This window comes from Haemaphysalis longicornis, unplaced genomic scaffold, assembly GCF_048455015.1.
Source record: "Haemaphysalis longicornis isolate Haplotype H1 unplaced genomic scaffold, Haemaphysalis longicornis Haplotype H1 scaffold_2, whole genome shotgun sequence".
Lineage (NCBI taxonomy): Eukaryota > Metazoa > Arthropoda > Arachnida > Ixodida > Ixodidae > Haemaphysalis > Haemaphysalis longicornis.
In genome coordinates, this window is record NW_027526295.1 from 111,779,541 (window position 1) to 111,806,967 (window position 27,427).

Here is a 27,427-nt window from a genome sequence, read left to right on the forward strand (position 1 = left end):
CCCCTCTGGACGTCTAGGGTGGTGGAGCTTGCGCCTGCAAGAGTTCAACGTTAAAATAGTCTACAAATCCGGCAGGAAACACTCCGACGCCAACTGCCGGTCCAACGCCCCGGCCGACTTACCACCAGATGACTCCCATGAATTCTGCGCGTTCTTCGGAGTCGTGACAGGGAGCGACCTAGCCGCCCAGCATTGTGCCGAACCCGGCCTGCGCGTCATGATCGCCTACCTCGAAGGACGCAACATCGCCGTGTTTAGGGCGTTCAAGCGGAACTTACAAGCATTCAGCCTCAAAAACTCCGTCCTCGTGAAGAAAAATTTCAGCCCCGGAATGAGAACGATTTATCTACTTGCCATCCCCGCAGACCGTCGGGACGAAATTTTGGAAGCTTACCACGACGACCCATCTCCGGGACATAGCGGAACAGCTCGCACTATTGAAAAAATAAAGGTGAAGTACTTTTGGCCCCGACTTACATCCGACGCCACCAACTACGTTCGGAGTTGTCGTGACTTCGAGCAACGAAAAAACGCCGCCGACAAGACCCGCCGGACTACTAAAACCGATCGCCGTCCCGTCGAGGCCATTTCAACAGATTGGAATGCACCTTCTTGGTTAGTTTCCTACGTCACGATCACCGAACAAGTGGATTGTCGTAGCGACAGACTACATGACGTCCTACGCAGGGACCGCCGCTCTTCCGAAGGAGACTGCGCAAGAAGCCGCCCACTTCTTCATAAACCAATTTATGCTGTGACATGGAGCCCCTGAAGTCCTAATCACGGACCACGGAACTGCCTTCAGTGTGGAGCTTATCCAAGGAATCTTACGCTACAGCAAAACGGATCACCGAAGAACTACAGCGTGCCACCCCCAAACGAACGGACTAACGGAACTCCTGAACACGACAATCGCGGATATGCAGTATATGTACGTCGACTTTGAACATGACTTGGGACGAAGTCCTGCCGTTTGTCACGTTTGCGTAAAACACGCCTATCCATGAAACCACACTGAATATACCGTTCGAGCTTGTCTACGGAAGACGGGTGACTACGATGCTTGACGTCATGCTTCCCCACGTGGAAGAAGACGACCTACGCGCCGACGTCCAATGATACCTTGAGCGTGCGGAGGAGGCCCACCAGCTTGCTCGAGTTCGCACAACGGACCAGCATCTGGTGGATGCGAGACGCTGCAACTTCCGATGCCGAGACGCCGAGTACCGCCCAGGGAATCGTGGGTGGGTTTAGACTTCCATTCGACGACGTGGACTCAGTGAGAAACTTCTAGGAAGGTATTTCGGACCCTACCGGATTCTACAATGTGTTGGCCAGCCTACCTACGAGGGTATCATCGATGGTGATTCCGGAACATCACGACGACGCACGCGGCCCGAAGTCGCCCACGTGGTTCGCTTAAAACCTTTCTACGCTCGATGACGGACTTCTATTTTTTATTTGTTCGGACTGTCGCTTGTGTTAGCATCAGGTCGGTTCACTCTTAAAGGGGGGTAATGCCGCGAACCATGCATTGGGTTTGTTTATTTGTGTTTTTGCTTTTGCAGCCCGGCTGTGCCGGCCTGTGTTATTGCTGTTGTCTCTGCTCCAAGGGAGGCGCGTGTTCCGCTCTTTCTTTCTGTGCCGCATGTGTTATCTCTTCTGATAGGGAGAGCATTCCGAACGAATGTGAACAGCCTTGAATAATCTTCGTTGATCTACAGTGTTCGGGATACAATTCGACTTTTCGGGAAACCCTCGCGGCGAGTTATAAACTCCCGCTGAGCAGATGCCGCGGCATTCTAATCGCGGACACCAGTCTACGCAGATTATTTTGTTGAGTGCTGTATCGCCGTCTGTGTATCCTTTGTGTTGTTAGGGGAGCGCAAGTTCGCTCCAACAAACTCGTTTTTTCTTTAAGAAACTGCGTCTTTGGCTACGTGACGATATACCCCCTTCTCGATCTCCCCGGGTACATCTCTATGCTGACCACTAGCATTTAGGAGGAGTATCAAAGCCTTTTTGGATTGCACTATCGGAATGTTGGCCCCTGAGGATGTGGTTACGGTAAATATCGGTGGGTTTTTATGATTTGGTTTGTAGATGCAAACCTTCCATTTTTGGGGAGAACACAATAAACCACGCACGGCTGCGTACTCCTCAACGGTTTGTGTTGCCCGTTGCAGGGCTTCCTGGATTTGGCCGTCGGATCCTCGAGCCATCCACAGGGTGACGTCGTCTGCATAGATGGATTGATGTAGGTAGGGTATGTCCGATAAAAGGGCCCGAAGGTTCCTCATGCCAAGGTTAAACAAGAAAGGTGGCAGTACCGATCCTGGTGGCGTTCCTAAGCTACCCAGTTGAATGGGGCCCGAGTGGATGTTTCCAAAATGACGGGTGAGTATACGAGATGACGGGAATGATTTGATGTAGTTGAACGTGCGCTGTTCAAAGCCATTTTTCAAAGTCCAGCTCACCATTGCGAATGTTGAATTTTTGATCATCTGGGAGGGATGCTTAGGTCCGTACGAAGGGCCCTGTGCACGAGTAGCACCAGGTTGATCATCCTTGCTTAGCATGTGGATAAGCAGCGGCCCTCTGCTTGCGGAAGCCTGGCGCCGTTGTCTTCCCACGGGGTGCGGATGCATGCTGGGCACCGTATTTCCTTGGTATCTGGATGTTGAATGGCTTGCTTTGAAAAGACGCTGGCTTGAAGCGTCACGTGCAGCTTTTGTCTCCAAAAAAGTGGTCTCCTTCGCAGAGGGGGCATTTATGCGTGCACGAATGTGGGTTGTCTTTGAGGTATGCTGGCCATACCCCTGGCAGCGGCTGGCTGTCGGATTCGGGCACACGTCAGCACTATGCCCCATTGCTCTGCAGGCAAGGCATGCTTGCGATTTTTGTTGTGTATGAAGCAGTGAAATTCCGCTGTGCCGTAGTATATAAGGAGTGGTACTTTAGGTCCGTCAAATGCGACGAGAGCGGTTTGTGTCGTCCCCATACGTCTGGCGTGCATTGCCTGGCCGTTAGCAGAATTTACGATGCTATCAATGATGGATTGCGGTGTGTGCTCGGGCGGAATTCTATGTATCACTCCTTTACAGGTGTCTTCCGTGGAGTCCACATGAGGGAGGGTGCTGTAGGCCCGATTCATAATGTTGAGTTGGCGCGCCATGCTCTATGTTTCGCCCCATCTATGCTTGGGGTGCTCAGAACAAAAACGTTTCTAGCCGCGTTGCGACGGAGGATGTCTTCTGAGGTTTCTTGTAGTTTGGTGAGCCCAGCAGCAACGAGGTTGCCGAGCGTAGGATGGTGGCGAATATTTTGGAGACATGGAGTCCTCGTTGCGGGCGGAAAACGACTTTCACGTGCTCCCGTGGTAGTGGGGGTAGACGTAGTGCATGCTTAGGAGTTCTTTGCTTAATGGGAGAGGGGCTCACCGTTCTTTGCGAGGACTCTTCGGCGCTAGGGCTTGAAGGTTTTTCTGAGTGCGGTTGTGGTAGCAGACCATCCAGCCTCGTTCGTCGGTCACTTCGGAGGAGTCGATATCCTCTCCCGGTGTCGTCGAGGTGTTTATGTCGGTAGTCAGGGTCACTTCATCCGAGTTCGAAGGGGGCACCATGCTTTGAGGTGCGTTGGTTTGCGACGTGGCTGCCGTTGGCCGGCCGCCGAGTTGCGGCGAACGGAGGGGGGGGTGTTCTATTAGGCCTAGCCACGCAGCCTAGCATGGTAGGCGCTAGCGCACCGGGGGTGATGTATGAAAACGTTCTCACTGCGCCGTAAGAATGGTCCAGGGGTTTCCGAGGGCGAAAAATCCACTCGTGGGATTCCTTTCAGACGTCCTACGATGATTGCAAAAGTTGTGCTCTGACTAGCAATACGCCTATCCGCAATTCTGACAGGGCCGGTAGATGTTGGGCGCAAAGTGACTAAACGTGCCCCGGGAACGGAGGGACCCCGTCTAGGCTAAACACTCGGGCCGAGTGTGCTTCGGTTGAGGGGTTGGGTAGTCCCTACGAGAGAAAATGGGGAGTGAAGACATCATGAAATTGTAAAAGCGGATCCCTGAACCTCTCGGCGTCCCCGCACGCGAAAGTCCGAGACCGGCGCGGTGAGATAATCTTCGCGCAGGGTCATGGGTGCACTGGGCGTTGGAACGTGATGATGATGATGATGATTGGATGTTTATGGCGCAAGTCCAACAAGGGCAAAGAGCGCCAAAGCAATGGTTATGTATGACGGCTGAAGATGTCATCCCTAAGACTACTCAATAAGAGCAGAGATTAAAATAGTAAAATCAGTGAGACGATGAGGATGGCTGGTGTAAAAGGCCAGGGTGTGATAGTGCAGGGCATGAAACTACGTGCAAGAATTACGCGTGATTGGAAATAAGCTGTAAAAATTTGATTTCACTAAGAAACCTAAAAGTACGTTGTAGGGGGACTATGGGATCATCCGCTAAAAACAGTGCTGGATGTAGTGGAATGTGTTGTCTGTATAGTCGTGGGAAATATTTGCGTCTTGTTCTGTGGAGTGCTCTGCATGTAATGAGAATGTGAATTACTGATAGGCCCTCCCCACACCTGCTACACAAGGGTCTTGGAGAACCAGTGAGCAGATGGGAGTGTGTTGCGTGTGTGTGGCCTATCCGCAATCTAGCTAGTGCAACTTCAATGAATCTGTTGTGTGAGTCTGTAGTGTATGGTCCTAGGTGTGGTTTAATTAGGTGTAACTTGTTGTCTGTCTGTGTGCTCCAGTCGGCTTGCCAGGTTCTGCGAAGGTGTTCTCTTATGTATGGCTTGAGGTCGGTGTACGGTACTTTTGTAATGTCCACTGTGTTCGTGTGATCCGCAGCGGCGGCCATTTGGTCTGCGGTCTCATTTCCCGCAATCCCACAGTGACCCGGTACCCAACATACAATCACTTCGAGATTTTTGACATACGCTGACATTAAAGTCTTAAAAACTAGATTTATGACGTGATTTTTAGAACGCTTTTGGGATGATAATCCTCGTACAACGCTGAGTGAGTCTGTGTAGATGATGGATTTTTGAATGTGATGTTGAACAATATGACCAGCAACAAGAAAAATGCCATACGCTTCCGCCGTGAAGATGCTCGAATTTACATGCATCGATGTAGAGGCCGTAAAGTTGGGTCCGTGCGCAGCACAAGACACCGCAATTGAAGTTTTCGATGCATCACTAAAAAATTCTGCAGCCTGGTATTTTTCCTGCAGATACTGAAAATGTTGTGAAATCGCGATTTGTGGTACCCTGCTTTTCTGTAATTGTGTAAAGGACAGGTCACACAATACAGGGCGAAATTGCCAGGGGGCTATAAAGTCAATGGTAGATGTTCTGAATGTGTCCAAAAAGGAGATTGACAGTTCAGAAGCTTCCCTTCTCACCCTAAGTGAGAAAGGTAGATACAGAGATGGACGATCTAAAAACAGCTGTGACGTGGATGTATCCATAAAAACAGGTTTAAAAGGATGGTTGCCGATTGATGATATTTTACAAGCATATAAAAGATCAACATAAATTCGCTGGTACTCCAGGCACCACTTGTCACACTCCACATACAGGCTTTCGACAGGGCTTGTACGAAAAGCACCACACAAGAGGCGAAGCCCGAGGTGCAGCACTGGGTCGAGCATTTTTAGCGCTGTTTTTGTGGCCGACCCGTAGACAACACTACCGTAATCCAAACGAGACCCTACCAAAGCGGTATAAAGTCGCAGCAGGAGTTGTTTATCTGCACCGTATGATTGGTGAGACAGGACTTTCAAAATATTCATTGTTTTTAGACATTTTTGTTTGAGTTGTTTGATGTGAGATATGAATGTAAGTTTTTCATTCATCACCACACCCAAAAACTTATGTTTCTTTTTAACAGGAATTGGGTCACCATTGAGGTTTATTTCAGGATCGGGCCTTACTCCACGTCTACTTGAGAATACGACAAAGGTATTTTTGTGGGATTAAGTTTGAAACCATTTTCGTCTGCCCAGCGAGAGAGTTTCTTTACCCCAAGCTGGACATGACGTTCACATATGGATATGTTACAAGATTTAAAAGATATTTGTACATCATCCACATATACTAAACAGGAGATCGATGGAGGCAATGCTTTCCGAAGCGAATTCATTTTGACGATAAAAAGCGTGCATCTCAAAACTCCGCCTTGAGGCACGCCATTTTCTTGAATGTGAACTCTGGACAGTGCTGACCCGACTCTCACACGAAATGTTCGTTTGGACAGGCAACTATCAAGAGTGTTCAACATATTACCTGTTACACCATACGATTTTAAGTCTGCAAGGATGCCGTAACGCCATGCCGTATCATATGCTTTTTCGATATCAAAAAATACGGTCATGCAGTACTGTTTGTGTATAAAGGCATCCTTAATGTAAGATTCCAGTGCAACTAATTGATCGTTTGTGGATCGCCCTGCACGGAAGCCTGCCTGGCAGCTCTCGAGAAGACCATTGTACTCAAGAAAGTACATGAGCCTCCGGTTAATCATCTTCTCGAAGAGCTTGCACAGGCAGCTTGTCAGGGCAATAGGTCTATAGCTTGCGGGAGAAGAAGGGTCCTTCCCTTCTTTCAGAAAAGCCACAACTATGTCCTCCCTCCAAAGCCTTGGAAGGTGCCCCGATAGCCATATTTGGTTGTATAGGTGCAGGAGTGTCTCAAGGGTGTCTGCGTGTAGGTGTTGAATCATAGTGTATGTAATGTTGTCTGCACCTGGAGCAGAAGGTTTACAAGTGGCAAGAGCAATCTTCAGCTCATGGAGTGTAAATTCACAGTTGTATCCAGACTTTGACTTGTTCTTGTGGCGTATAGGCTTCTTTTCGGCAGATGTTTTGTGTTGCATAAAAGTGTTTGTATAGTGCGCAGAACTAGAGACGTGTTGGAAGTGTTGTGCAAGTGTGTTAGCCTGATCTTCCAGAGTGTCCCCTGTGGTGCTAACCAGGGGCAGGCTATGTGTGTGTTGTCCTTTTAGTTTACGTATTCGGGTCCATACCTTGTGGGTGTCCGTGTATGAATTTATGGATGTGAGAAAGGCGCGCCAGCTCTCCCGTTTTGCCTCACGGCGCACACGCTTGCCTAATGCCTTCGCTCTTTTGAAAGAAATAAGGTTAAAACTTGTGGGGTGTCTACGGAGGATGCCCCACGCCTTGTTCTGAGCCTCCCGCGCACGCTTGCAGTCGTCATTCCACCAGGGCCTTCTCAGGTTGCGCGGGGCCCCAGAGGCCTGGGGTATTGACTTTTTGGCGGCAGCAAGAATGTGCTCCGTGACGAGCTGGGTTGCCTTCTCTACAGGTAAGTGTGTTATGTCTGTGTAGTGTAGTTGAGATGTCTCTGTGAATGTGTTCCAGTTTGCTCTTGCTTCTATAAACTTGCAATGGGAAGGGGAACTGCTAGGGCCTTTATCTATGTATGTTAGTGAGGTAGGGAAGTGGTCACTACCGTATGGGTTAGTGCCAACATCCCATTCAAGTGATGGAAAGAGTACTGCAGAGCCAATGGCCAAGTCGAGGTGTGAATAAGTGTTGTGTGCTATATTATGGTATGTAGGCTTGTTTTTGTTAAATAGGCATGCTCCTGAAGATATTAGAAATTTTTCGATGAGGCGACCTCGGGCATCTGTGCGGTGAGAGCCCCAAAGAGTGTTGTGTGCATTGAGGTCACCTATAACAATGAAAGGTGCTGGTAGCTGATCTACAAGGCCCTCGAAATCGGAGCTTGAAAGCTGGAAATCAGGAGGGATGTAGATGGAGCACACTGTTATTACCCTATTGAAAATTATGGCTCTAATGACAATAGTCTGAAGGACAGTCTGTAATTGGATAGGGTGGCATGCCAATGATTTTCGGGCAATGATGGCCACACCACCTGAAGATGTACCACCACCAGCCCTGTCCTGCCTAAATACCATGTAACTATTCAAGACATTTGTGTGTTTGGAGTTTAAATGTGTTTCTTGTAGACACATCACACTTGGCTGATTGGAATGCAATATTTCGTAGACATCATCAAGATTGTTAAGGAGGCCTCTACAGTTCCACTGGATGATATTTTCTGTTCCCATTATGTACCTTTAGGAGCTACTGGAGTGCGTGTGTGGGTTCATGTTTTGTCTATCGGGGCTTGTATTCTTGGAGCGGGTTTCTTTGGCTTTTCTGTTGGTTTGGACGCCGCAGCCCGTTCCTTGCGGAGTGATGCAGACAGGAACGGTCCGACGTCCATTTCCTCATCAGATGTTCGGGGGGTGTCCGGCGGACCGGGCCCCCTGGACTTGGCACCCTTACGGGTGCCTTTGGTTCCAGCCGCAAGCGCCGCGGGCGGGGCAGGCGGCGGGGCTAGGATAGGAGCCTCTGTAGGCCCTACCGTGTCCATCTCCTTCGTGCCCTCAGGTGTCCCTAGGGCCTGTGGAGAGCACACAGTGAGAGCGACAGAGCTCCCAGCGGCGATCGCACTCGCCACATTCGTTGGAGTTGCCACACTGGGCGATTCCTGACTACTCTGGACTACCGAAGGCAGTCCGGCAAGAGACGCGGCCCCCGCAGCCTCTACAGGTGTTGTAGAGGCAGCAGGTGGCTGCTCAGCTGGGGGTTGGGACAACAACACGTCAGCAAGAAGGCTGCACTGTGTTGCCGTGCTGACCAAACGCCGCCCCAACACCCGGCGGGCGGCGTCTGCGTACGATGTGGCCGAAAGCAGCTTGTGCTTTTGGCGCGCTTCTGGATAGGTGATGATTTCATTTACTTTTTTGTGAATTATTTCCTTTTCGGCCTTGAATTGTGTACACGCACGCGAATAAGCAGCGTGCGGTCCGCTGCAATTCGGGCACTTCTGAGTTGTGCTTTCACAAGCTTCTGAGGAGTGACCTGTCTCAGCACAGTTGGCACATGTCAACTTCCCTCTGCATGATTGGGTTCCATGGCCGTATCGTTGGCACTTAAAGCAGCGCCTCGGATTTGGGACATACGGTCGTACGTTGCAGCTAAGAAAACCCATTTTGACATTTTCTGGAGGCGTTGTGCGATCAAACGTTAGGATTAGATGCTTTGTCGGCATTTCTTGGTTTGCTCTCCGAATCACGATTCGTTTTACTGCAGTTACATGTTGAGGTTGGAGTGCCTCAAGAAGATCTGCTTCCGTCTCAGACTCTAGTTCTTTCTCTGATATGACTCCTTGCGAGGAGTTGAGGGTCCGGTGTGGTGTCACAGTGACAGTCAAGTTGGCCAACGTCGTCTGTTTCAGTAGGTTCTCACTCTGATTTTTCCTTTTTACTTCGACCAGTACATCACCTGAGGCGAGTTTCTTAGCATCATAGTCTGAACCAACAACAGACTCAATGCACTTTGCCATCAGAATGACAGACTTCTTTGCAACAGGAGTGGTTTCTGCAGAGTGAATGACAAGAAATTTGTGGAAATGTTCTGGTTTACCTTTAGCTAGTACTTCGGTGCGGCCCCTTTTAGGGGGCCGATCATTGGATTGGGGGGATAAAGAAAAAGCCATGCGATATTGAAAAAAGCAGGGGACGGGGGTACTTCCTTCTCAAACCTTACCCTGATAGCCTGAGTGGTCCCGGAGCTCCCTGCCTGGTAAACAGACAGGGAGCCCATCCGCCGGAGCTTGACCTGGGCTCCGACGGCCACCGTTTGTGGTTTCTGCCCTTCACCTTACAACTCGTAGCCACGGTAGATTATAGCAAGAGTATGGGGGCTCGGGGTCCGCGGTGTCGCCAACACCGTCACCAAGATTACTCAAGGTGCCCCGTGCGGGGGGCGTTGGAACGTCTGTATGGACGTTGGCCCCCATATGAGCCGCGAACCAATTCATGGTGCGACGTCCAGCGGCACCCTCGCTATCAAGGATGGCTTCAGCCTCCAGCGAGATGAATCTCAAGGCAAATGCTCGAAGTGAAGCCCGCGAGTAAAAAACGATATTCGGACGCACTTTCCAATATCGCTCACATTTTCTTGTTCTGAATGGCGTATAGTTTCATCTTGACTACTGAAACGCACTTAACTAGAAAATAACTTCTTTTCCCTCCAACTAACGTGTAAGAAGAGCGCGAAAACATATATATAATAATGCGCGTTAAAAGTAGGAAAGTAGCCAGATCGTCGCACTAAAATTTCAACCGCTATAAGACTCTAAAAGTAGCCAGTCTGGCGACAAAAGTCGCCTAAGCGGGCCACTTTGCCTGGAACCTCGGCATCATTCTCACCGTAGGTACGTGGCCAGGAATAATTATTCATGCTGCTGCTACATTGCCTCTAATGGCCAACCAAGACCGCCGGATAAATTCAGATGAACGTTATTTTTTCTGTTATAACTGGTACTCGTTCTGTGTATTGTAAGCCAATTTGAATTGACCGTGCGCTAGGTGTTTGGTCAGGTTTTTCAATGTTCTTCAGATACAAAATATTAAACAGTGCTTGAAAAGTGCTTCTCCCTGTTAATTATTTTGTGTCCCATGCAATAAACAAAACACGCTTTATATAATTTTATTCTTTCCATTCCACGGACGCCATCAAACGCGTGCAGTGCTATGGAGCGCACCAGAAAAGGGTTAGTAGCCGTGTACAGTTATTTTTCGTACGATATCCGATTTCAGATGGGTGGCGAGGATCCCCAGATTCCAAACATAAGACAGAGATAATTAGAAGGATAAGAATGAGGTGGAGTGTATTGGGCAGGCATTCTCAGATAATTAATGGCAGCCTACCATTGTCCCTGAAGAGGAAAGTTCACGACAGCTGCATCTTACCGGTACTCACCAATGGGGCAGAAACTTGGAGGCTGACTACGAGGATTCAACGTAAGTTGAGGATGACTCAGAGTGCAATGGAATGGATGATGATAGGTGTGTCATTAAGGGACAAGAAGAGAGCAGAGTGGATCAGGGATCGGATCAGAGCATAATTACTGTCCCACGCTATGTAAAAGGTATTGTTAAAACACTTGTGAAGAAAACTGGGCGCAAATATTGCTCAAATGAAAATAAGATTTAATAAACAAAAGTCTGTTCCATTTTTCATTTGTTTACCGTACCTATTAGCACCCCCTAAACGCTCCAGTTTGAAAGTTGAATAAGAGGTCCTCCAGCATGATAAATTAGTTTTCCCTATATGTCCTTGAAAGTGAAATTCATTGCTTAAGGGCCTTCAGCATAGCCGCAATCTTCGAAACCTACCGAAACACTTCTGTTCATCCAAAGCAAATTACAAAATATGAGGAGCCCTTAAAGCAAGCGCGCTGGCACTTCTAATTCTTTGCCTAACCTATGTCTGCACTGCAATCTTTAGCTGCACTGACATCTTTAGCTGCACTGCCATCTTTAGCTTTTAGCCATTTCTTTTCTGCGTATATTTCAAATATCCCTGTAGTTTCACCCCAGAGTATTTATAAAGACATGAGTGAAAATACTTCTTTATTTGACAATACCTTGCTAAAGCTTGGTTTATATTTTGGTGGTGTAGATAAACCCTAATGTTGGGCACTATTGAAACTATACGGGTGGTTCACGGCCATTTAACCCGGTGGCCAATAAAAAGCAGAGAGCGAGAAGACAGATGGCCAAAATGGTCAGAAAGCCTTGTTACTAACCTGTATGGATAGGGTACAAACCCGTGAGGAGCGCAGCTCTTGATGGTGTGCAGGATGGTTGCGCGTAGAAGTTGTTCAAGATAATGCCGTCAGCAGCCAGTGCGTCCAGGTTTGGGGTAGGAATTTGAGTCGAACCATGGAAGCTTACATCATCCCAGCCCTGAAATGTTTTGACACTGTTAGCAGTAGCAATTGTGGTATGGCTTCCTAATTCCCGAACACTTTGCGATTTATGGAAAGGAAAACCCCAGGTTGGGATTAAAAATGCATCTAAATTTTCACTTGCCTGCAAGCAAAGCAAAACTTTGGCATGACCAGAACTCTAAGGCAAGGACGTGTGGTGACAGGCAAGGGTATTAGCCTCTATTCCATATTAAAGCCACAAGTAAGCTAACCTACAAGTAGGGTGGCTTTCGGGGGCCGTATATCTCCATACTCTGCTTTTAATGCGAAAAAGTGAGAGGTGTCCTTGGCAAATGGTAGTGCTGCATCGCGCCTGTGTCAAGCCAGTATATTGCACTAAATTCGTAGCTCATCCGTACTCAGTATGCAGTAGCTTTTCGATTGGGAATCAATAAACTTCGAAAGAGAAACAAAAGCAAAACAAACACTTGTAGCTTTAGCCCTGTGCACCGCACGTCTAGCTATTTTTCGTGCGAAGTTTAGTACCAACCCGTTTAACTTTCAACACTTTTAAATCGATAAAGATGCAGAAAAAAAGATACTGATGTACATGCTCATTTCAGAAGAAACGAAAATCAAATTTGGCCGTTCCTATTTTGCATACGGTGTGTACGAGATACTACACTCCAATCAGCGAAGTGTAGATGTGTTCAGGAAACACATTTGAATTCCATACACAGGAATGTCCTGAATAATTATGTGGTATACAGAAAGCACAGGGGAGGCAAGGAGGAGGGGGGGCTGCAAACACTCTTCTGGTGGTGCGGCCATAATCGACCGAAGTCCTTAGCACGCCACTCTATCACTCTGAACGCGTTCCTTAGAGCTATAGCCGTTCGAGCAGTGATATTTAATAGGTTTCTAACGGTATGCTCCATTTACATTCCTCCAGACTTTGTACTTTCGACCTCTGATTTTGAGACGCCGATTGACCAGCTTCCATAACTATACATCGTCACAGGCGACATGAATGCGCACAATTCTCTTTGGGGCTCTTGTCGCACGGATGCACGAGGTCACCTGATAGAGAAGTTTTAACATCCTCTAGAGAATGCCTTTTCAAAAAAAAAACATGGTTTTCGAAACAGCGCTTTAAAACAATACAAGCAACAAAGTAACCAGACAGGACGAGCGCTGAATATCAACTGAGATTTATTCCAAACTTAGAAACACTTACACATAAAGCATCGAATCGGCGCATGCGCTACGATGAAAATCACATCCAAACACTGGTTGATATAACTGGAAGGATTTTCCCTTGCCCCTGCGATTGAATACAATGTCGCAATACCAACTCGCCGAACAATCCATCCTGCTGCAACAAAAAACAGCCTACATACCATAATTTCCGATTCAACCCATACTCATATCTTGACTTGACGATTGGTTGCGCTGTTCTCTTTTCTTGTCTCGAGTAGGGCGTGAACACGGACCCACACGGTAGTGACCCCTTCCCTACCTCACTTATATATATATATATATATATATATATAGGGAATAGCCCAAGCAGTCCATCTTCCCTTAATGGGTTCAATGAAGCAAGAGCAAACTGGAATACATTTACAGATACATCCAAACTGCACTACGCATTCATACGATATCTAGACATTGAAGAAGCTACACAACTACTCACGGCTCACATCATCCACGCTTCCAAAAAGTTCATTCCCCACGCCACTGGTCCTGCGCGCACCCAGACGACGCAGCGGTGGAATGAGGACCCTAAGCGGGGGCGAGAGGCCCAGAACAAGGTGTGGGGTGCCGTTCTTTGGTACCCTACGTCGCATAACCTTCTGCTAAAATTGCGCAATCTCCCCGTACGGAACTGTGTGGTAATGCAAAGGATCTCGGAGTTCCCAAACCTCCCGTCGTGCGCGCGGCCGCTTTCGCGGCGCGGTCGCGTGGACGAGCGGCATCCGGATTCGCTTGGTGACGTTGGCGTGCCAAAGCGGCTTCGCTTTCTCGCATTGTGGGATCCGCTGCTGGACGCTGGCGTTTCGAAGCGGCTTCACCTTCGCCAGTTCGCTGACAGAATTGTTGGCGTCCATTCAGTTCATCGGACAAGCAGCAACTGAGGGAGCGGCGTGCAGAGAGGAAGAGAACGCGCGCACGCTATCGCATAGGTAGCGTGGAGAGAGGGAGAGAAGGAGAGCGGCGTTATCGCACAGCTGGTGGGGAGAGGGGGAGAGGTGCAGACGGACGCCGACGGACGGACGTAGCCCCGAGCAACAGATACTTTGCTTCGAAAAGAGGAAAGCCAAACGTTCGAAAAACGGGTGCATCATGAGGCAAAAAGACATAGTTTTCACTCTTTCATAGCATCAATAAACTCATACACAGACACGCGCTAGGTATAGATACGTATAAGTAAACTTAATAGGCAACAAACACACAGCCCGCCTCTGGTAATCACAACAGGGGACACACTCTACGACCACTCTAACACACATGCACAAGACTTCCAACCCGTGTCCAGTTCAGCACACTACACCAACACTTTCAGAAAACACAATCTGGCTCCGAAAAAAGCCATTGCGCAATAAAAACAGTTTAACCACTTCCTATGACCCGGAGTTTTTGTTTCATGAGCTGAGGGCTGCTATACACCTGTGTAAAACCTGAATTCCAGCCCCAGACAACATCACATATACAATGATAGAGCAGATACACCCCGACACTCTTGTAACACTCCTTCCCCTTCACAACAAACTATGGCTTTCGGGGAAAATTCGCAATTCTTGGAGGGAGGCCATTGTAGTGGCTTCCCTGAAGGACGGGAAGGACCCTTCCTCTCCCGCTAGCTATCGATTCATCGCCCTAACAAGCTGCCTGTGCAAGCTACTCGAGAAAATGATCGACAGAAGACGTGTATTTCTTGGAGTACAATGGTCTTCTTGAGAGCTGCCAGGTAGGCTTGAGGGCGGGGCGATCAACCAACGTCAACTCGCTGCGTTGGAATCCTTCTTAAACGTTTCCTTCGTTCATAAACAGTTTTGCATTTTAATCTTCCTTGATATTGCAAAGGCCTATGACAGGGCCTGGCGATACGACATCTTGGATAACCTTAAGTCATTCGGTGTCTGCTCAACATGCTCAACACCCCATCTAGCTACGTGTCTGAACGAACTTTTAGTTTAACAATTCCTAATCTAATTTTCAATGCATATGTTCAGAAGAATGGCGTGCCTCGAGGTGGTGTATTGAGCTGCACACTCCTCATAGTGAAGGTGAACTCGCTCCGCAAGGCATTTCCACCAACCATTTCCTGTTTAGTTTATGTATATGATGTTGAAATATCTCGATCTATGAAGGTCAAGTCCAGCTTGGCGTGAAGAAACTTGCTTTTTAGGCGGACACAAACGGTTTTTAACTGAACCATAAAAAAAGCGCTCGCGTTGTGCTCAGGATGCGCGGGATCCACCTGGGCCCTGACATTAGTATAAATATGTGGCAATTGCCGATAAAATAGAGCACAAGCTCTTAGTTATTACTCAATCACAGGCTGCCAATCACCCCACAATTAAAACTACCTAAGCAAAAAGGCCTTAAACAACAAACATTCCTTAAGTCCTCTAACACTAATTATACGGTGTAGAAAGCTTCTTTTGTGTCTATATACTGCCTTGATAGGATTGCGGACCGAATATGGCGGTATTGTATATGGGTCAGCAGCAAACATCGCGCTCCAAATGCTCGACCCAAATCCGAATCTTCGCCTTCGACTTTCATTTCCGCACTAGCCCTGTTGAGGGCCTGTATGTTGACTGTGACAAATAGTGCCGAGGGCATCAGCGGGAGTATGGTGACTTGCTCTATGCATCTAAGATCGTGTCTGTCCACAACCATCATTTTAATGTTATCATTAACGGCACATAAAACTTACAAGTCTTTTTAAACAGGCCATCGATTTTCTTCCTCTCCCTCTTAGAGTGACAGAGGAGGCCTCTAAATTAACGGTTGCCCTTTCAGACACGGGCAAGGCCCGCATCCTTAACTTCATTCCACTATAGGGTCTGCACCCTATATCATGCGAACTGTTATTCACGATAGTAGAAAAAACGATGTACCAAGCAGTGAAATTCTGTAGCACTTCCTGTTTCTGCAAGACCAGTACCGATGCGCCGAATTCTATTGTTATACGTCGAAAACTGGTTTAATTGTCTCTTGTGCAGCGCACGGACCAAACGTTAGTTTCATTAAAACAATGAATTTTCAGAGCACTATTTCCCCGGCATCCGCGTATGGCATCTTACTCTTCTCAAATCACATCATCACGCACAAAATACCTAGATCAATCGTGTACACAGATTCCGTAACGGTTGTGCAGGTTATCTCGACTAAAATCATTCTAAAACTATGTGGTCGTTCTTCTTTTAAAGGTTCTATTGACTGCATTCACCTGAAATGTTGAAATAATTATATGCGGTGAATTAGGGCAGCGTGGAATCCCTGGCAATGAGGCCGCCAATCAACTGGCGCCTGCTGGTGCCGTCATGAATACAGTCGACATACCAACACTTCCTTACATTGACACCGAATACACACATCAGAAAACGGCTTCGTAACACATGGCAATCACACTGGAGGCAACAAACAGAAAACAAACTACATATAGTAAAACCACACCTTGGACGATACACTACTAACATACACAACAGACACACTGAAGTGGCCTTTGCTAGGCTACGGATAGGTCACACATACGTACAGCCCTCACCTGCTCCTTGTGTCTTAAAGCCCCCTGTGTAGGAGGTGTGTGAAGAACCTACCGGCAGTCCACATACTAATTATATGCAATGCACTTGACACAACGTGACACAAACATTTCCCAGAACTCTACATAGGACACATTTCAATGCACCCATCATATTTTTTAGCGGACGAATGTTTTCTGTCAAACATGTTTTTAAGTTCTCAGCAGAGATACATTTTGTGCAGCTCTTGTCTTATCACGCATGATCATCCTGGGCATGTACAAATTTATTTTCATTGTCCTTGTTTTGCGTCACTATTACGTTTTCTCACATGTTTCAGTATTTACGCTTACACCATTCTTTAAATAACTCGTTCTTGGCGCTCTTCGTCCTTGTTGACCTTGCACCATTAAAATCCAACCATGATAATTTTTGCATACGGTGTCCTCGGCACAGTAGTTCCGAGGCACACGCTCCTGGTAGCACCGGAATATCAGATTGAGCAGGTCACCGAGGTCACCATTAAGCAGCTTACCATTACGCTCGCCAGGAGTGAGAAAACAAACGAAGTATAGTTGTCGGGAGTTAGAACTTCCACTCTATATTGAGTAGTATAGTAAGGGAAACTTCTTTCAGTAAAGGAATTTTAGGGAATGATCAATAACGACAGGACACGTGCCCTGTCGAAATGTGTACATATGCAGTCTCCATTTAATGGATTGGTTTATGTTGGGCTTTGGAATCGTTAGAAAGAAGTGCTGCCATTCTTCACAAAAATTAGGAAACAAGTACGCATCGCAGAACGGCCCAGGTAGATAAGTACCTGTGTCGCCAAGCTGAAATTGTGCCAGGAATGTGATTTAGAGGCGAGAACGATGACCATCTTGTTTTACCAGATACGTGTTTTCAGTCGGAACTCCACACGGTGTACATCTGGGGTGCTGGCATAGACCGTTTGGCAAGAACGCGAATTCCAGTAGCTAAGATTAGTAGTTCGGGATACATACGGCCTTGGAGCGTGCTATGATAGCAAAAAAATCGGAAAGTATTTAGCAGACGGACGTCCCCATTGGATATGCGACGGCCCGATGTTTATCCCGACGTTTATTAAGCGTCAAGGGCTAGAATCTTCAACGGGATTTGGTATCTTAAGGTAGAAGCGACTACGCCATCTCTCGTCCTCAGCCACCCAGGAAGTTTGGTCTGCGTACTATTGCAAACCCTGCCCCGTGGAGAAAACAGCTTGCGGTTGTTCCTACGTGTAGTTTGGGCAACACTAAACGCGAGAATCGAATATAATTAGAAAAATCTATTAGAAGTGTCGAATGCGATTTCTGAGTGCTGCGCTGTAATTCAAGCATTTCCAAGCGTTTCAAAAGCTATTTAAAGCTCCGGTAGTAACGGACACCGCTCACCAATATTTTCCCACGTTTCCTGGGGTATCACCGGATTTTAATTGATCCACTTGACACGAAGGCCGGTGAGTACGCCGCATTATGCGGCGACCAACATGCGAAATTGAGAGCTTTTTAAGCATTCCAAGATAAAATACTAGCATGGCGCTATAACACAGCAAAAGATGTGACTTGATTCATGTTGTTACGTTAAAGAGGACACATAAGGCGAACCATGGGTTAGGAATGAAGAGCAATTTATTTGCATTACTTACAATGCGTTCATCTTAAATTCCAAAAAGGTCGCGTGCAGCTATACCTTTTTGTTGTCAGAGGCTGGAACCACAGCGTCATGTTTCTTTGGTCGCTCATTCTTCACCTTATTCTTCCCCTTCACAAAAGCTGTTTATATTTTTATATTACTCTGTTCGCTGCAACAACTTACGTATGACTGCCTAGGTCACAAAATTCTTGCACGCACAATACCCGGAATAAAGCTTAATACCCAAAACATTTTGCCCATGTAATAGCAGGAAGTATATTCCTAGAACAATCGAACTGTTTAGATGCAACGTGCGAACTTATGAATTGGAACAAATTCGTCATCAACAACAAGAACAGTCCCTGTCTGCTAACGAAGGCAGCAGACAAGGACAGGAAAGTTGTCTGTTGACGAAGGCAGCAGACGAAGGCAACCGCACCGGTCCCGCGCCGCGCAAGTCAAGTTTTTGCCTGCAAAATTTCTTATTTCGCCCTTTCATCAAGCAATTGGCCTTCCTCTTTTTCTAAACTCGTGTCTTGGTGTCCAGTCTGTCACCCTGGTCACAGTCCAGCCTGTGATTGGTGTCCAGTCTGTCACAGTCCATCGACTGTGATTTCGCCTAACTTCGTAGCCCTCCCAACTCACTGTTTTTTTTCTGTATTTGAAATATGATATCTCTAGTTCGTTGCCTGATCCAGGTAGCTCGTTTTCTGTCTCTACGTGTTACTGCGATCAATATTTTTTCAATGTCCCGCTGAGCTGATCTATGATTGTTTTCAAGTTGTTTAGTGAGGCACCGAGTTCCCGCTTGATATGTCATCACCGATACGGTGCAATAAATGAATATTCTACTTTTGAGTGATAAAAGTAGCTCATATTTCGAAGTCTGTGAGCGTTCGCCAAATGTACCCAAGCCTATACCAATTCTGTGTCAGATTTTTTTCTCGCGGGTGGGGTCAGCACATATGACCTGACCGATGTAGTGCCAATCTTTAACTGGTTCTAGCTTTTCGTTACATATGCTTAACATGGTGCCTTCGGCATGATTATGGAAGATTACTTTGGGTTCATATTACTTTGATTCTAACGGCCTTGCTCTCTGTATTTAGTTTTTCACGAGTTTTTAAATGTTCTGCGACTCACTTAGCGAGACTTTATCGTCTTCGGATTTCAAAAGGCTCAAGTATTCTCCGTTTATTTGTAATTCAGTGCTTTCCAAGTCAACCTTCCAGAATACCCCTCCATAGAATATGTGGGCAGTTTTGGCGAGATGGAATCCCCCTGTCGTGCTACCTTACTCATAGGAACATTGTTGCTTCGCTAGTGAAGGATTATCCGGCACGTAAATTCTTATATAAGTCGTCTAGGATTCTCACGTACATCTTCTTTGAGCCCAGTTCTTTAAATGCTTCGAGAAGTGCTGTGGAAACGCTTTTTTGAGGTGTTTAAATGTCATTAAAGGGGTTTGTTTACTCTGCTGAATTGTTCTATCACTTGGGTGACCGCGTGGATATGATCCATTGTTTAGCATCCTTTCTCAAACCCAGCATCTCCTCTGCGTTGACGATGATCGAGGCTATTACTTATTCGCTTAGCTATTACTTTGGTAAATAGCTTGTATGCAACATAGAGCAGGCCGTTGGGTCCCTAGCTCTTATGATCCCCGGTGTCCCCTTCTTTGGAATTTTAATTACGTTGGTGTACCTCCAGGCTATGGGCACTGTAAGAGCCCTTAGATATTCTCAAGGTAGTGCTGTGAGCTTTTCAGTACAATATCTTCTCCTTCCTTTAAAGAATTCTAGGGTTTGCCGTTGTCACATGCAGCTTTACGTGCTTTCATATCTTTGAGAACATTTTTAACTTCCTCTGTGGTGATTTGTTGGACTCCGTGAGCTAAGTCTGTACTTTTATTTGTAACGTCCCAGGTATGTAGCCTGGTGCACAATCGTTCTGGTACTTAAATTATCTTGTCCATATTTTGTGTAACGTTGCCCTGCTCGCCTTTGAGAGCGTGCAGTCTGTCTTTGCCTAAAGCTAGCTTTTTCTTAGTTGCTTTCAGGCTTCCTCCTATTTCCAGTGTTTCTTAGCTCACTCTCATGTTGTATGCGTTAATTATGTTCGTTTTGCTTCTCAGAATTATTTCTACAGCGGGGGAACTCAATTTATTCCGCCGTACTCGAAAGGTTTATGTTCTTAGTTTCGCAATGTTTCTTCGTTGTGTGACGTACTTTTCAGTTCTTTTTCTAGGGGCTGGTTGTCGCACAGCTAATTTTTACTTTTGTCAAGTAAGACATATTGTGAGTCAACGAGCTTATAGTGTGGGTTTAGATATTCCTCTAACCGCTCCCTTTTCCTGAAGCTTGCTTCAATTCTGATTTCGAAGCTTTGTAATAGGAGCAACCTTGAGAGAAAAGAAACGGTTAGCAGAAAAAAAAATAACGCATCTCCACGAAATGAATCATGACGAGTGGGCGAAGCACAGGGGATTTTTCTTACCGCAATTCACCCGTGAGGTTGCTTACTTCTGCTACAACGATTTCCAATCCAATGCAATCTATTTCAGTCCGATCGAAATCCTATTCAATTCAATGCAATCCAATGCTTTTCGCGCATGCGCATCACGGCTCTACAGGAGAACTCTCTCTTTCTCTCTCTCTCTCTCTAGAGCCTTATGTGAACTTTTTATTTTTTTGTCAACTTTTTTTAAACCTTTTTTTCAGAAATTTTTTAAATTGCGCTGTGCTGTGCGTCTCTCTCTCCCTCTCTCTCTCTCAGCTTTTGTGAACCTTGTATTTTTCCTTGTGAACCTTCTGTTCGCAGATGTTTCGATTTACTCGGTGCTTTGTCTCTCTCTCTCCCCCTTTCCCTTTAACCATTTGTGAACCTTTTATTTTGTTCTTTTTGAAATTCCGAGATGTTTCGGTTTACACGGTGCTGTGCCGTGAGCACGGACGCCGGACGCCTGACTGACAAGCCTCGGCGTTAAGGCGCTTCGCCCCTAATATCCAAGCCTACGCTTCAAGTATTGACCCACAGTATATTCTGGTTGATAGCACAAAAAAAACCTTTTTCCATTCCCTAAAACACACTAAGTTTATATTTCTCAATACTCGATTAGGAAAGATTCACCTTTCCTCTTATCCCTCATGCGTTGCCGGAGCGTCTTAACTGCGCTGTTCCCTCGAAAAGTTGTTAATATTAAAATTTAAAATCCACGTTATGCTTGACTGATGAATTCAACGCTATGGTGTGGGCAACAACCTCTGTGGAGAATATCTTTATACAACTGTTACTGCAAAATAGAGCGTTGCGCATGGAACGCAAACTTTTATGCCTTGGTCACACCTAATATTTCTTTTTGAACAATTTTGAAAATTTATGTCACTTTAAGCTTTCCTGTTATTTTAAACTAGAGCTAAGCAGAAATTACAAAGCATCAAAAGGCTAGAAAATTTGACAGAAACCACGCTTTTTCAAAATATCCACCATCCTGACGTTTGGAAGGTCTCCATATGTCAAACAATATATAAAAAAGCGATGCTTATACACTCTCTGCCCACCATGCTGATCGACCTGTAAAATTTGAACTTTGACAAAACTATCATATGCTTCGGTATTTTAGCCGACGTTTTGTTGAGATCGAAATAGAAACCTAATATTGTATCATTGCTATAATGTTTGTTTAATTATTTCTAGTTTTTATGGTTAATATGACCAAGGCCCTGCCTGCCGAAACTGCTCGAGTGTAATTAAGGCCCTCAGAGCTGCTCCAAGCTTTTTTTCCCTAATTGCCTTATGTAATTCCGAATAGCTAAAATAGGTTAAAATAAATTGGATTTCTTGATTTGTTTAAACAGTTCAGAGTAACTGATATTCGCGTGAAAAAAGGGCTGGTACTCATATGGGGGTGAATAACACTCAATTCTTTTGGCGAACGGCAAGAATGAGTGCTGTTTTGATACGTTTTTAATATTGCAGTCTCGTGCACCTTAGTTTGCCTAGCCCCTTAGTTTGGTTAAGGAGCTCCTCAGCTCCTTAGTTTGGTGCTCCTTAGTGAGAGGCAAAAACCAGCTGTATGGTTTATTGTTGCCCCACAAATTATCACATGGCTTTAAACTGCTCGTTTTAAAAGTTATGTACCTATCCAAGTTGCGCGACAATTCCATGTGTTCCACTGAAACAGCTTGTTAAAGTCCCCAACCACGCTGTTTTCTTCCGTATAAAACTGCGCATCCTTGTCGACAGCGGTTTTAGGATGTCAGCGTTTCTGAAAATCCTGTACTGGGTTCGCAATTTGCGCAATACGAGTATTACCTTTTTTCCCAGTGCCGAGCAATAGGAAAGTAGTTTAAAATATTTTATCAAGTCGTCGCCATCTGCAACATTACGCTTCCTAATTATTTGTAATCGTTAGAGATTAACATTCATTCTCCCATGGAGTAATTGGAATTGCTAGTCATAAGGACTGAAATTGTAACTAAACTGCGAATGTTCATTTGTAACCCCAACGGTCCTACTAGTTACAGCTCACTATGGAGGAGATGGCTCTACACTACAATATCTCAACCCTGTGGGGTATTATGCTACACACCTCTTGAACGCGCGCTGTTTCGCCCACCTGTCAAAACTTGTGTGCTCTGGTGTAGTTATTAAAAGGAATTCCCCCGACAACAATATTTTAATGACTTGTTTTGATTGATTGATTGATTGATTGTAGGGTTTAACGCGACAACGCAACGCAGGCGATGAGGCGCGCCGTAGTGGAGGGCTCCGGATTAATTTCGGCCACCTGGGGATATTTACCGTCCGCCGAAATCTCGTAAACAGGGGCTTTTAAGTGCGAATGCACTTCTTAAGCGACCCTGAATCACGCGTCCACCGCCGTAGGTCCGTCCGCACCACATACCCACTTAGGGCGACTGGCCAATAAGAGTTCCTAATTTCTTTAGCACATACCCACTTAGGGCGATTGGCCAAGTAATCTGAATCACGCGTCCACTGCCGTCCGTCCGTCCGCACCACATAACCACTTAGGGCGATTGGCCAAGAAGAGTTCCTAATTTCTTCAGCACATACCCACTTAGCGAGATTGGCCAAGTAATGTGAATCACGCGTCCACCGCCGTCCATCCGTCCGCACCACATACCCACTTAGGGCGATTGGCCAAGAAGAGTTCCTAATTTCTTTAGCACATACCCACTTAGGGCGATTGGCCAAGAATCGGGCGTGAGAAGGGCTAATGCACCCGCTTAAAGGAGTACTAACACGAAATTTCAAAGCTGAGATCCGCTCTAGCAATCAAGTACAACGACAATACAAATAGGTGTCTGTGCATGGCACATACCCACGTGGGGGATTGGCCAGGAATCGGGCGTGAGAAGGGCTAATGCACCCACTTATAGGAGTACTGACACGAAATTTCAAAGCTGAGATCCGCTCTAGCAGTCAAGTACAACGACAACACAAATAGGTGTCTGTGAATAAATGCATCTTTCTTTCTTTGTAGTTGTGTGTGTGTGTGTGATCTCTCTTTCGCGAAAATTACCGAACCGCGCAAATTCAACTCCTGCATTCGCACTTTCACATTCTTCCCCTCGGGGAAATGCGGGGAAATTTTTTGCTTTTCGCCTCCATCAAAAAAGTGGCCGCCGCGACCGGGAATCGAACCCGCGACATTGTGGTCAGCAGCGCAACGCCTTAGCCCCTGTGCCACCACGGCGGCTTATGACTTCTTTTGGTAAAACAATCGCATGACTAGTATTGACTGCTTCATAAATGTCACTAAACCTTAATAAAAGTGACACATCCGGTCTGACCAAGTTTTTTAAAATCAAGACAATTAGAAGGCACCAAAATGGCTCTAAAAAAGCGTTTCTTGTCTGAGTACAGCTACTGTATTGTTTTCAATATGTAGACAATTACTTTATGTACATTAAAGGAAACGTTCAAAGTATAACTAAATATATCCTTTTTTGTGATAACAAGTTGCTTTCTGAGTTTGTTTTTCCGCTTTTATGCATATAACCTTATTTTGCGTGTACCTGTACCCCCTTGATTAAGAAATACCCTCGACATTTAGGGAGGGTGGTTTTACGCCTCAATGCTCAGCGTGCGTACGTTCCAATATCCGCTACATTTGCAGCATTAACAATACCTTCTCTACTGGAGATGATTTAGGTGCACTGCACGCCGTTTAAGGGTGTATCATAAAGTAAAAACGCTTTAGGGCTTCTGTACATCTTAAACTAAGTGGCAGTGTATCACAGCAGTCACAAAGGGTATTATTTCTACGCAGGCCTTTGAACCACCAACAATGAAAACTTCGTGCCAGTCATACAATAACCTCCTGAACACATTTCCTACACGCCTACTTTACGCACAAAACACCCCTTTTCTTTAGGCTTCACTCGGCCGTTCTTTCCTTTATTTCAAGTTTCGAGCAGACGTTGCGCGAGCACCACAAAGGCGATATTTCTTTCGGGGTCAAAAGTAACGTAAAAAAAACAAGCTCATTTCAATCAGCACAATGAAGGAATGTCGTTCAAAAATGCGGGACCCATTGGGGAAAGGTATGTTTGGTAACATAAAAACGCTAAATACAAAAGAACATGTTGCGGCGCGGTGGTTTCTATACCTCTGTGCGCGAAAAAGCGCCAGAACTAGTAAACGCAGAGATACTGCATTGGCAACCCATCTGCAGCATACAGGAAGTTCCTACTTATAAGAAATGTTTTCTTACAAGTTTCGTTAGTTCCCTTCCGTGAGAGTGGTCCTAATCCTACGATCGCCGGGTGCACTTGCTCGACGCAGCAATCTAAGCTTGAAAAACATCATCTAATTGAGGCCTAAATGATCCGGCACAATTGCGTATTCTTTCGGGAAAACAGAGAAGCGTTTGTAGGCAAAACCGCTGTATTAGTTATGAACGCCCGTCTAAAGGTATTCCCATGGGATATCGCTCAAACGGTCAATACATTGAGTTGAGTTAGGAGAAACTCGCACTTTAATAATAAAAATTATTCACAGTCTTGAGCAATAATGAAAATTTCAGTCAATATTTGTTTTGTTTTTGCAGTAAGGAACAGCCTCAAACTACTTATTTTTGGGCAGGCGTTCGGGAAACATGGAGCCACAAAAAGGAAAAGCATTTAGTGTTGTTAAACCGAGTGAGTGCGACAGTGTTCTTGGGTTTGGCAACACATTCTTACCAGTTCGTCAGCCAGAATGAATATTATATGAGGAGAATGTACGCTTCCTATTGACGGGTTCCAGAATGGAGCAAGCAGGAGCAGCGCTGACGGCAAGGTGATCATCTGTTTAAGGCAAACAAACATCATGATGAAAGCGTTTTATAACTGTAACACGCAAGGTTTCCAACAGTCTATCAATAAAAGATTTTCGGTTAGAGGCCGTCTTACACCACCAATACAAATACAAAAAATGCTTGGTATATCCCGCAATGTTCAGGGCAGTAGCCCGTTTTTTCTGTGCAAATGTTCCCGTTTTATGTCAACACTCCCTAGCCTCATCCTCTTATGTTTTATGATGCCGACATTTTCTAATAAGGAAAGCATTACGGCCAAATTCTTACTCGTTTTCTTATTCAGTCATGGCTGCCGCTACTAGCAAATATGTACCAAATGCATGGTTCAGCACTGGCTTTGTGTTCATGTGTGGGTTGAGCTGTTTCTAAATTACAGTCATGGGAAAATGAAACGCGAACACGATATATTAACCAGGATACACAAATAGCGGGATTTCCTACCATGCAACTGAAATTGTGATACGGGTTTATTACGGGAACAGAGTATGAAAATGTGTACTCCTTCTAATACCCCGTGCAGATTGTAATTTTATATACAGTTACCATATTCATTAGGTTTGCTTGCTCTGACTCAAATTTTGGAGTTTTTGTGTCAGTTGACCGTGCGTGTACCTACTGATTGGGTGTGCCTTTTCTTATCTAAGCAGGAGAGACGAACGACGTCTTTGGTCACAGTTTTCAGGAGTACTCACCATTATTTAAGGGTGCGTTGGTGGCTACTAGTGGGCCGGAAGTTTCCGTGTGGCTCCAAAGTTATATGACATAAAGTTAGGAATTTTCCGATATCCCATTCGATAGGAGTAACTGTGGTGCCAGTTGCAGTTTGTGAGATAAGGCAGGACGATTCAATATGCCCAGCGACTTTATTGCCACCTGTGCAGGAGGATTAGGGGTATCCTAGTAAACCACACCACGCCACCGCGGAGAATGGTTCTGTTAACGCGGTGTTGAAGGGCACATGAGGACGCATACGCGTAAAGGCCGAATGACGTAGTAGCTTGAAGAACGTCGGTTCATCCTCCTCCACCATGGGGTGTAGGTAACCAAAGAAGACAAAGTGGAGAAAATAGGTCTTAGGGTTTGAGGACAGCGTTACTCAAGAGCTTACCAAAGCCGCAAACACCGACCCTGTGTGTAGCAATTGCACTTTACTTGGGAGTGGCAGAACCACTGTTTTGCAAAAAAAGTGTGCGAAGAGGTACATTTCTGGAAAGGCTGTTTCCGTATCACGTAAAGAACGGAAAAGTGTGATGCTCTTGTTACAACGCCACCCGTCATGCAGTGTGCACTGCTCATTACGTGGGAATACCTTACGCATAAAATTTTCCGGAATAGTGAATCAATATCTTCCCAACGTATTTTATTGCGCGTGTAAATAGTTACACGCTGGCGACGCCTCCCCGAATTTTCATATAATATAAAGGTTGTTAGAGTGAAATCGTGCTCCGGAATGAGCCCAAAGAATATTCAAATAAAGAAGATGTAAAAAAAGTGGCGTTCAGAGACTACCGTTGACGAAGAGAATGCTGGGGCACTACCCTCCTTGCATAATCTAAAGAATGCATAACCAAGCCGATCCGGGCTGTTATTGATAGTAATGTTATCACTACGCCTTTAGCATTTTTTCTTACTTATTTCGCCGCTAAAGTGTGCTATTACCATAAAAACCATGCTGGCTCTTTATTCATCGTTGATAAGACATTATCGTAGAGTGTAAACACAGCCTTAATATTGTAGCTGAGCGTGCACAATTACAGTCTGGTACCCTTATATCAATATTCAAGTGTCAAAGAAATCCCGTCGTTTTAACTGATAATTGTTATGTGATAGGTTGCTAAATAAAAAGACCGAGCAGAGCTAAAACAATTATTTGCAGGCAATGAAGGTGGTACTCTACCTATTTGTGCAAAAGAAGCCGTACTCGGTCGGCTTTGATT

General features: G+C 45.8%; 1 protein-coding gene across 1 annotated transcript in view; it reads right to left on the bottom strand.

Moving 5' to 3' along the window:
• Nucleotides 1-25,479, bottom strand: part of LOC144168224 (arylsulfatase B-like) — a 103,054-nt gene extending 77,575 nt beyond the window's left edge. The window contains exons 1-2 of the mRNA XM_077697256.1: nt 25,375-25,479; nt 11,634-11,793 (exon numbers count right to left, since the gene is read on the bottom strand). Of these exons, the coding sequence (XP_077553382.1) occupies nt 11,634-11,793; nt 25,375-25,479 (265 nt within the window). The remainder of the gene's footprint in view (nt 1-11,633; nt 11,794-25,374) is intronic.
• Nucleotides 25,480-27,427: the final 1,948 nt, after the last annotated feature.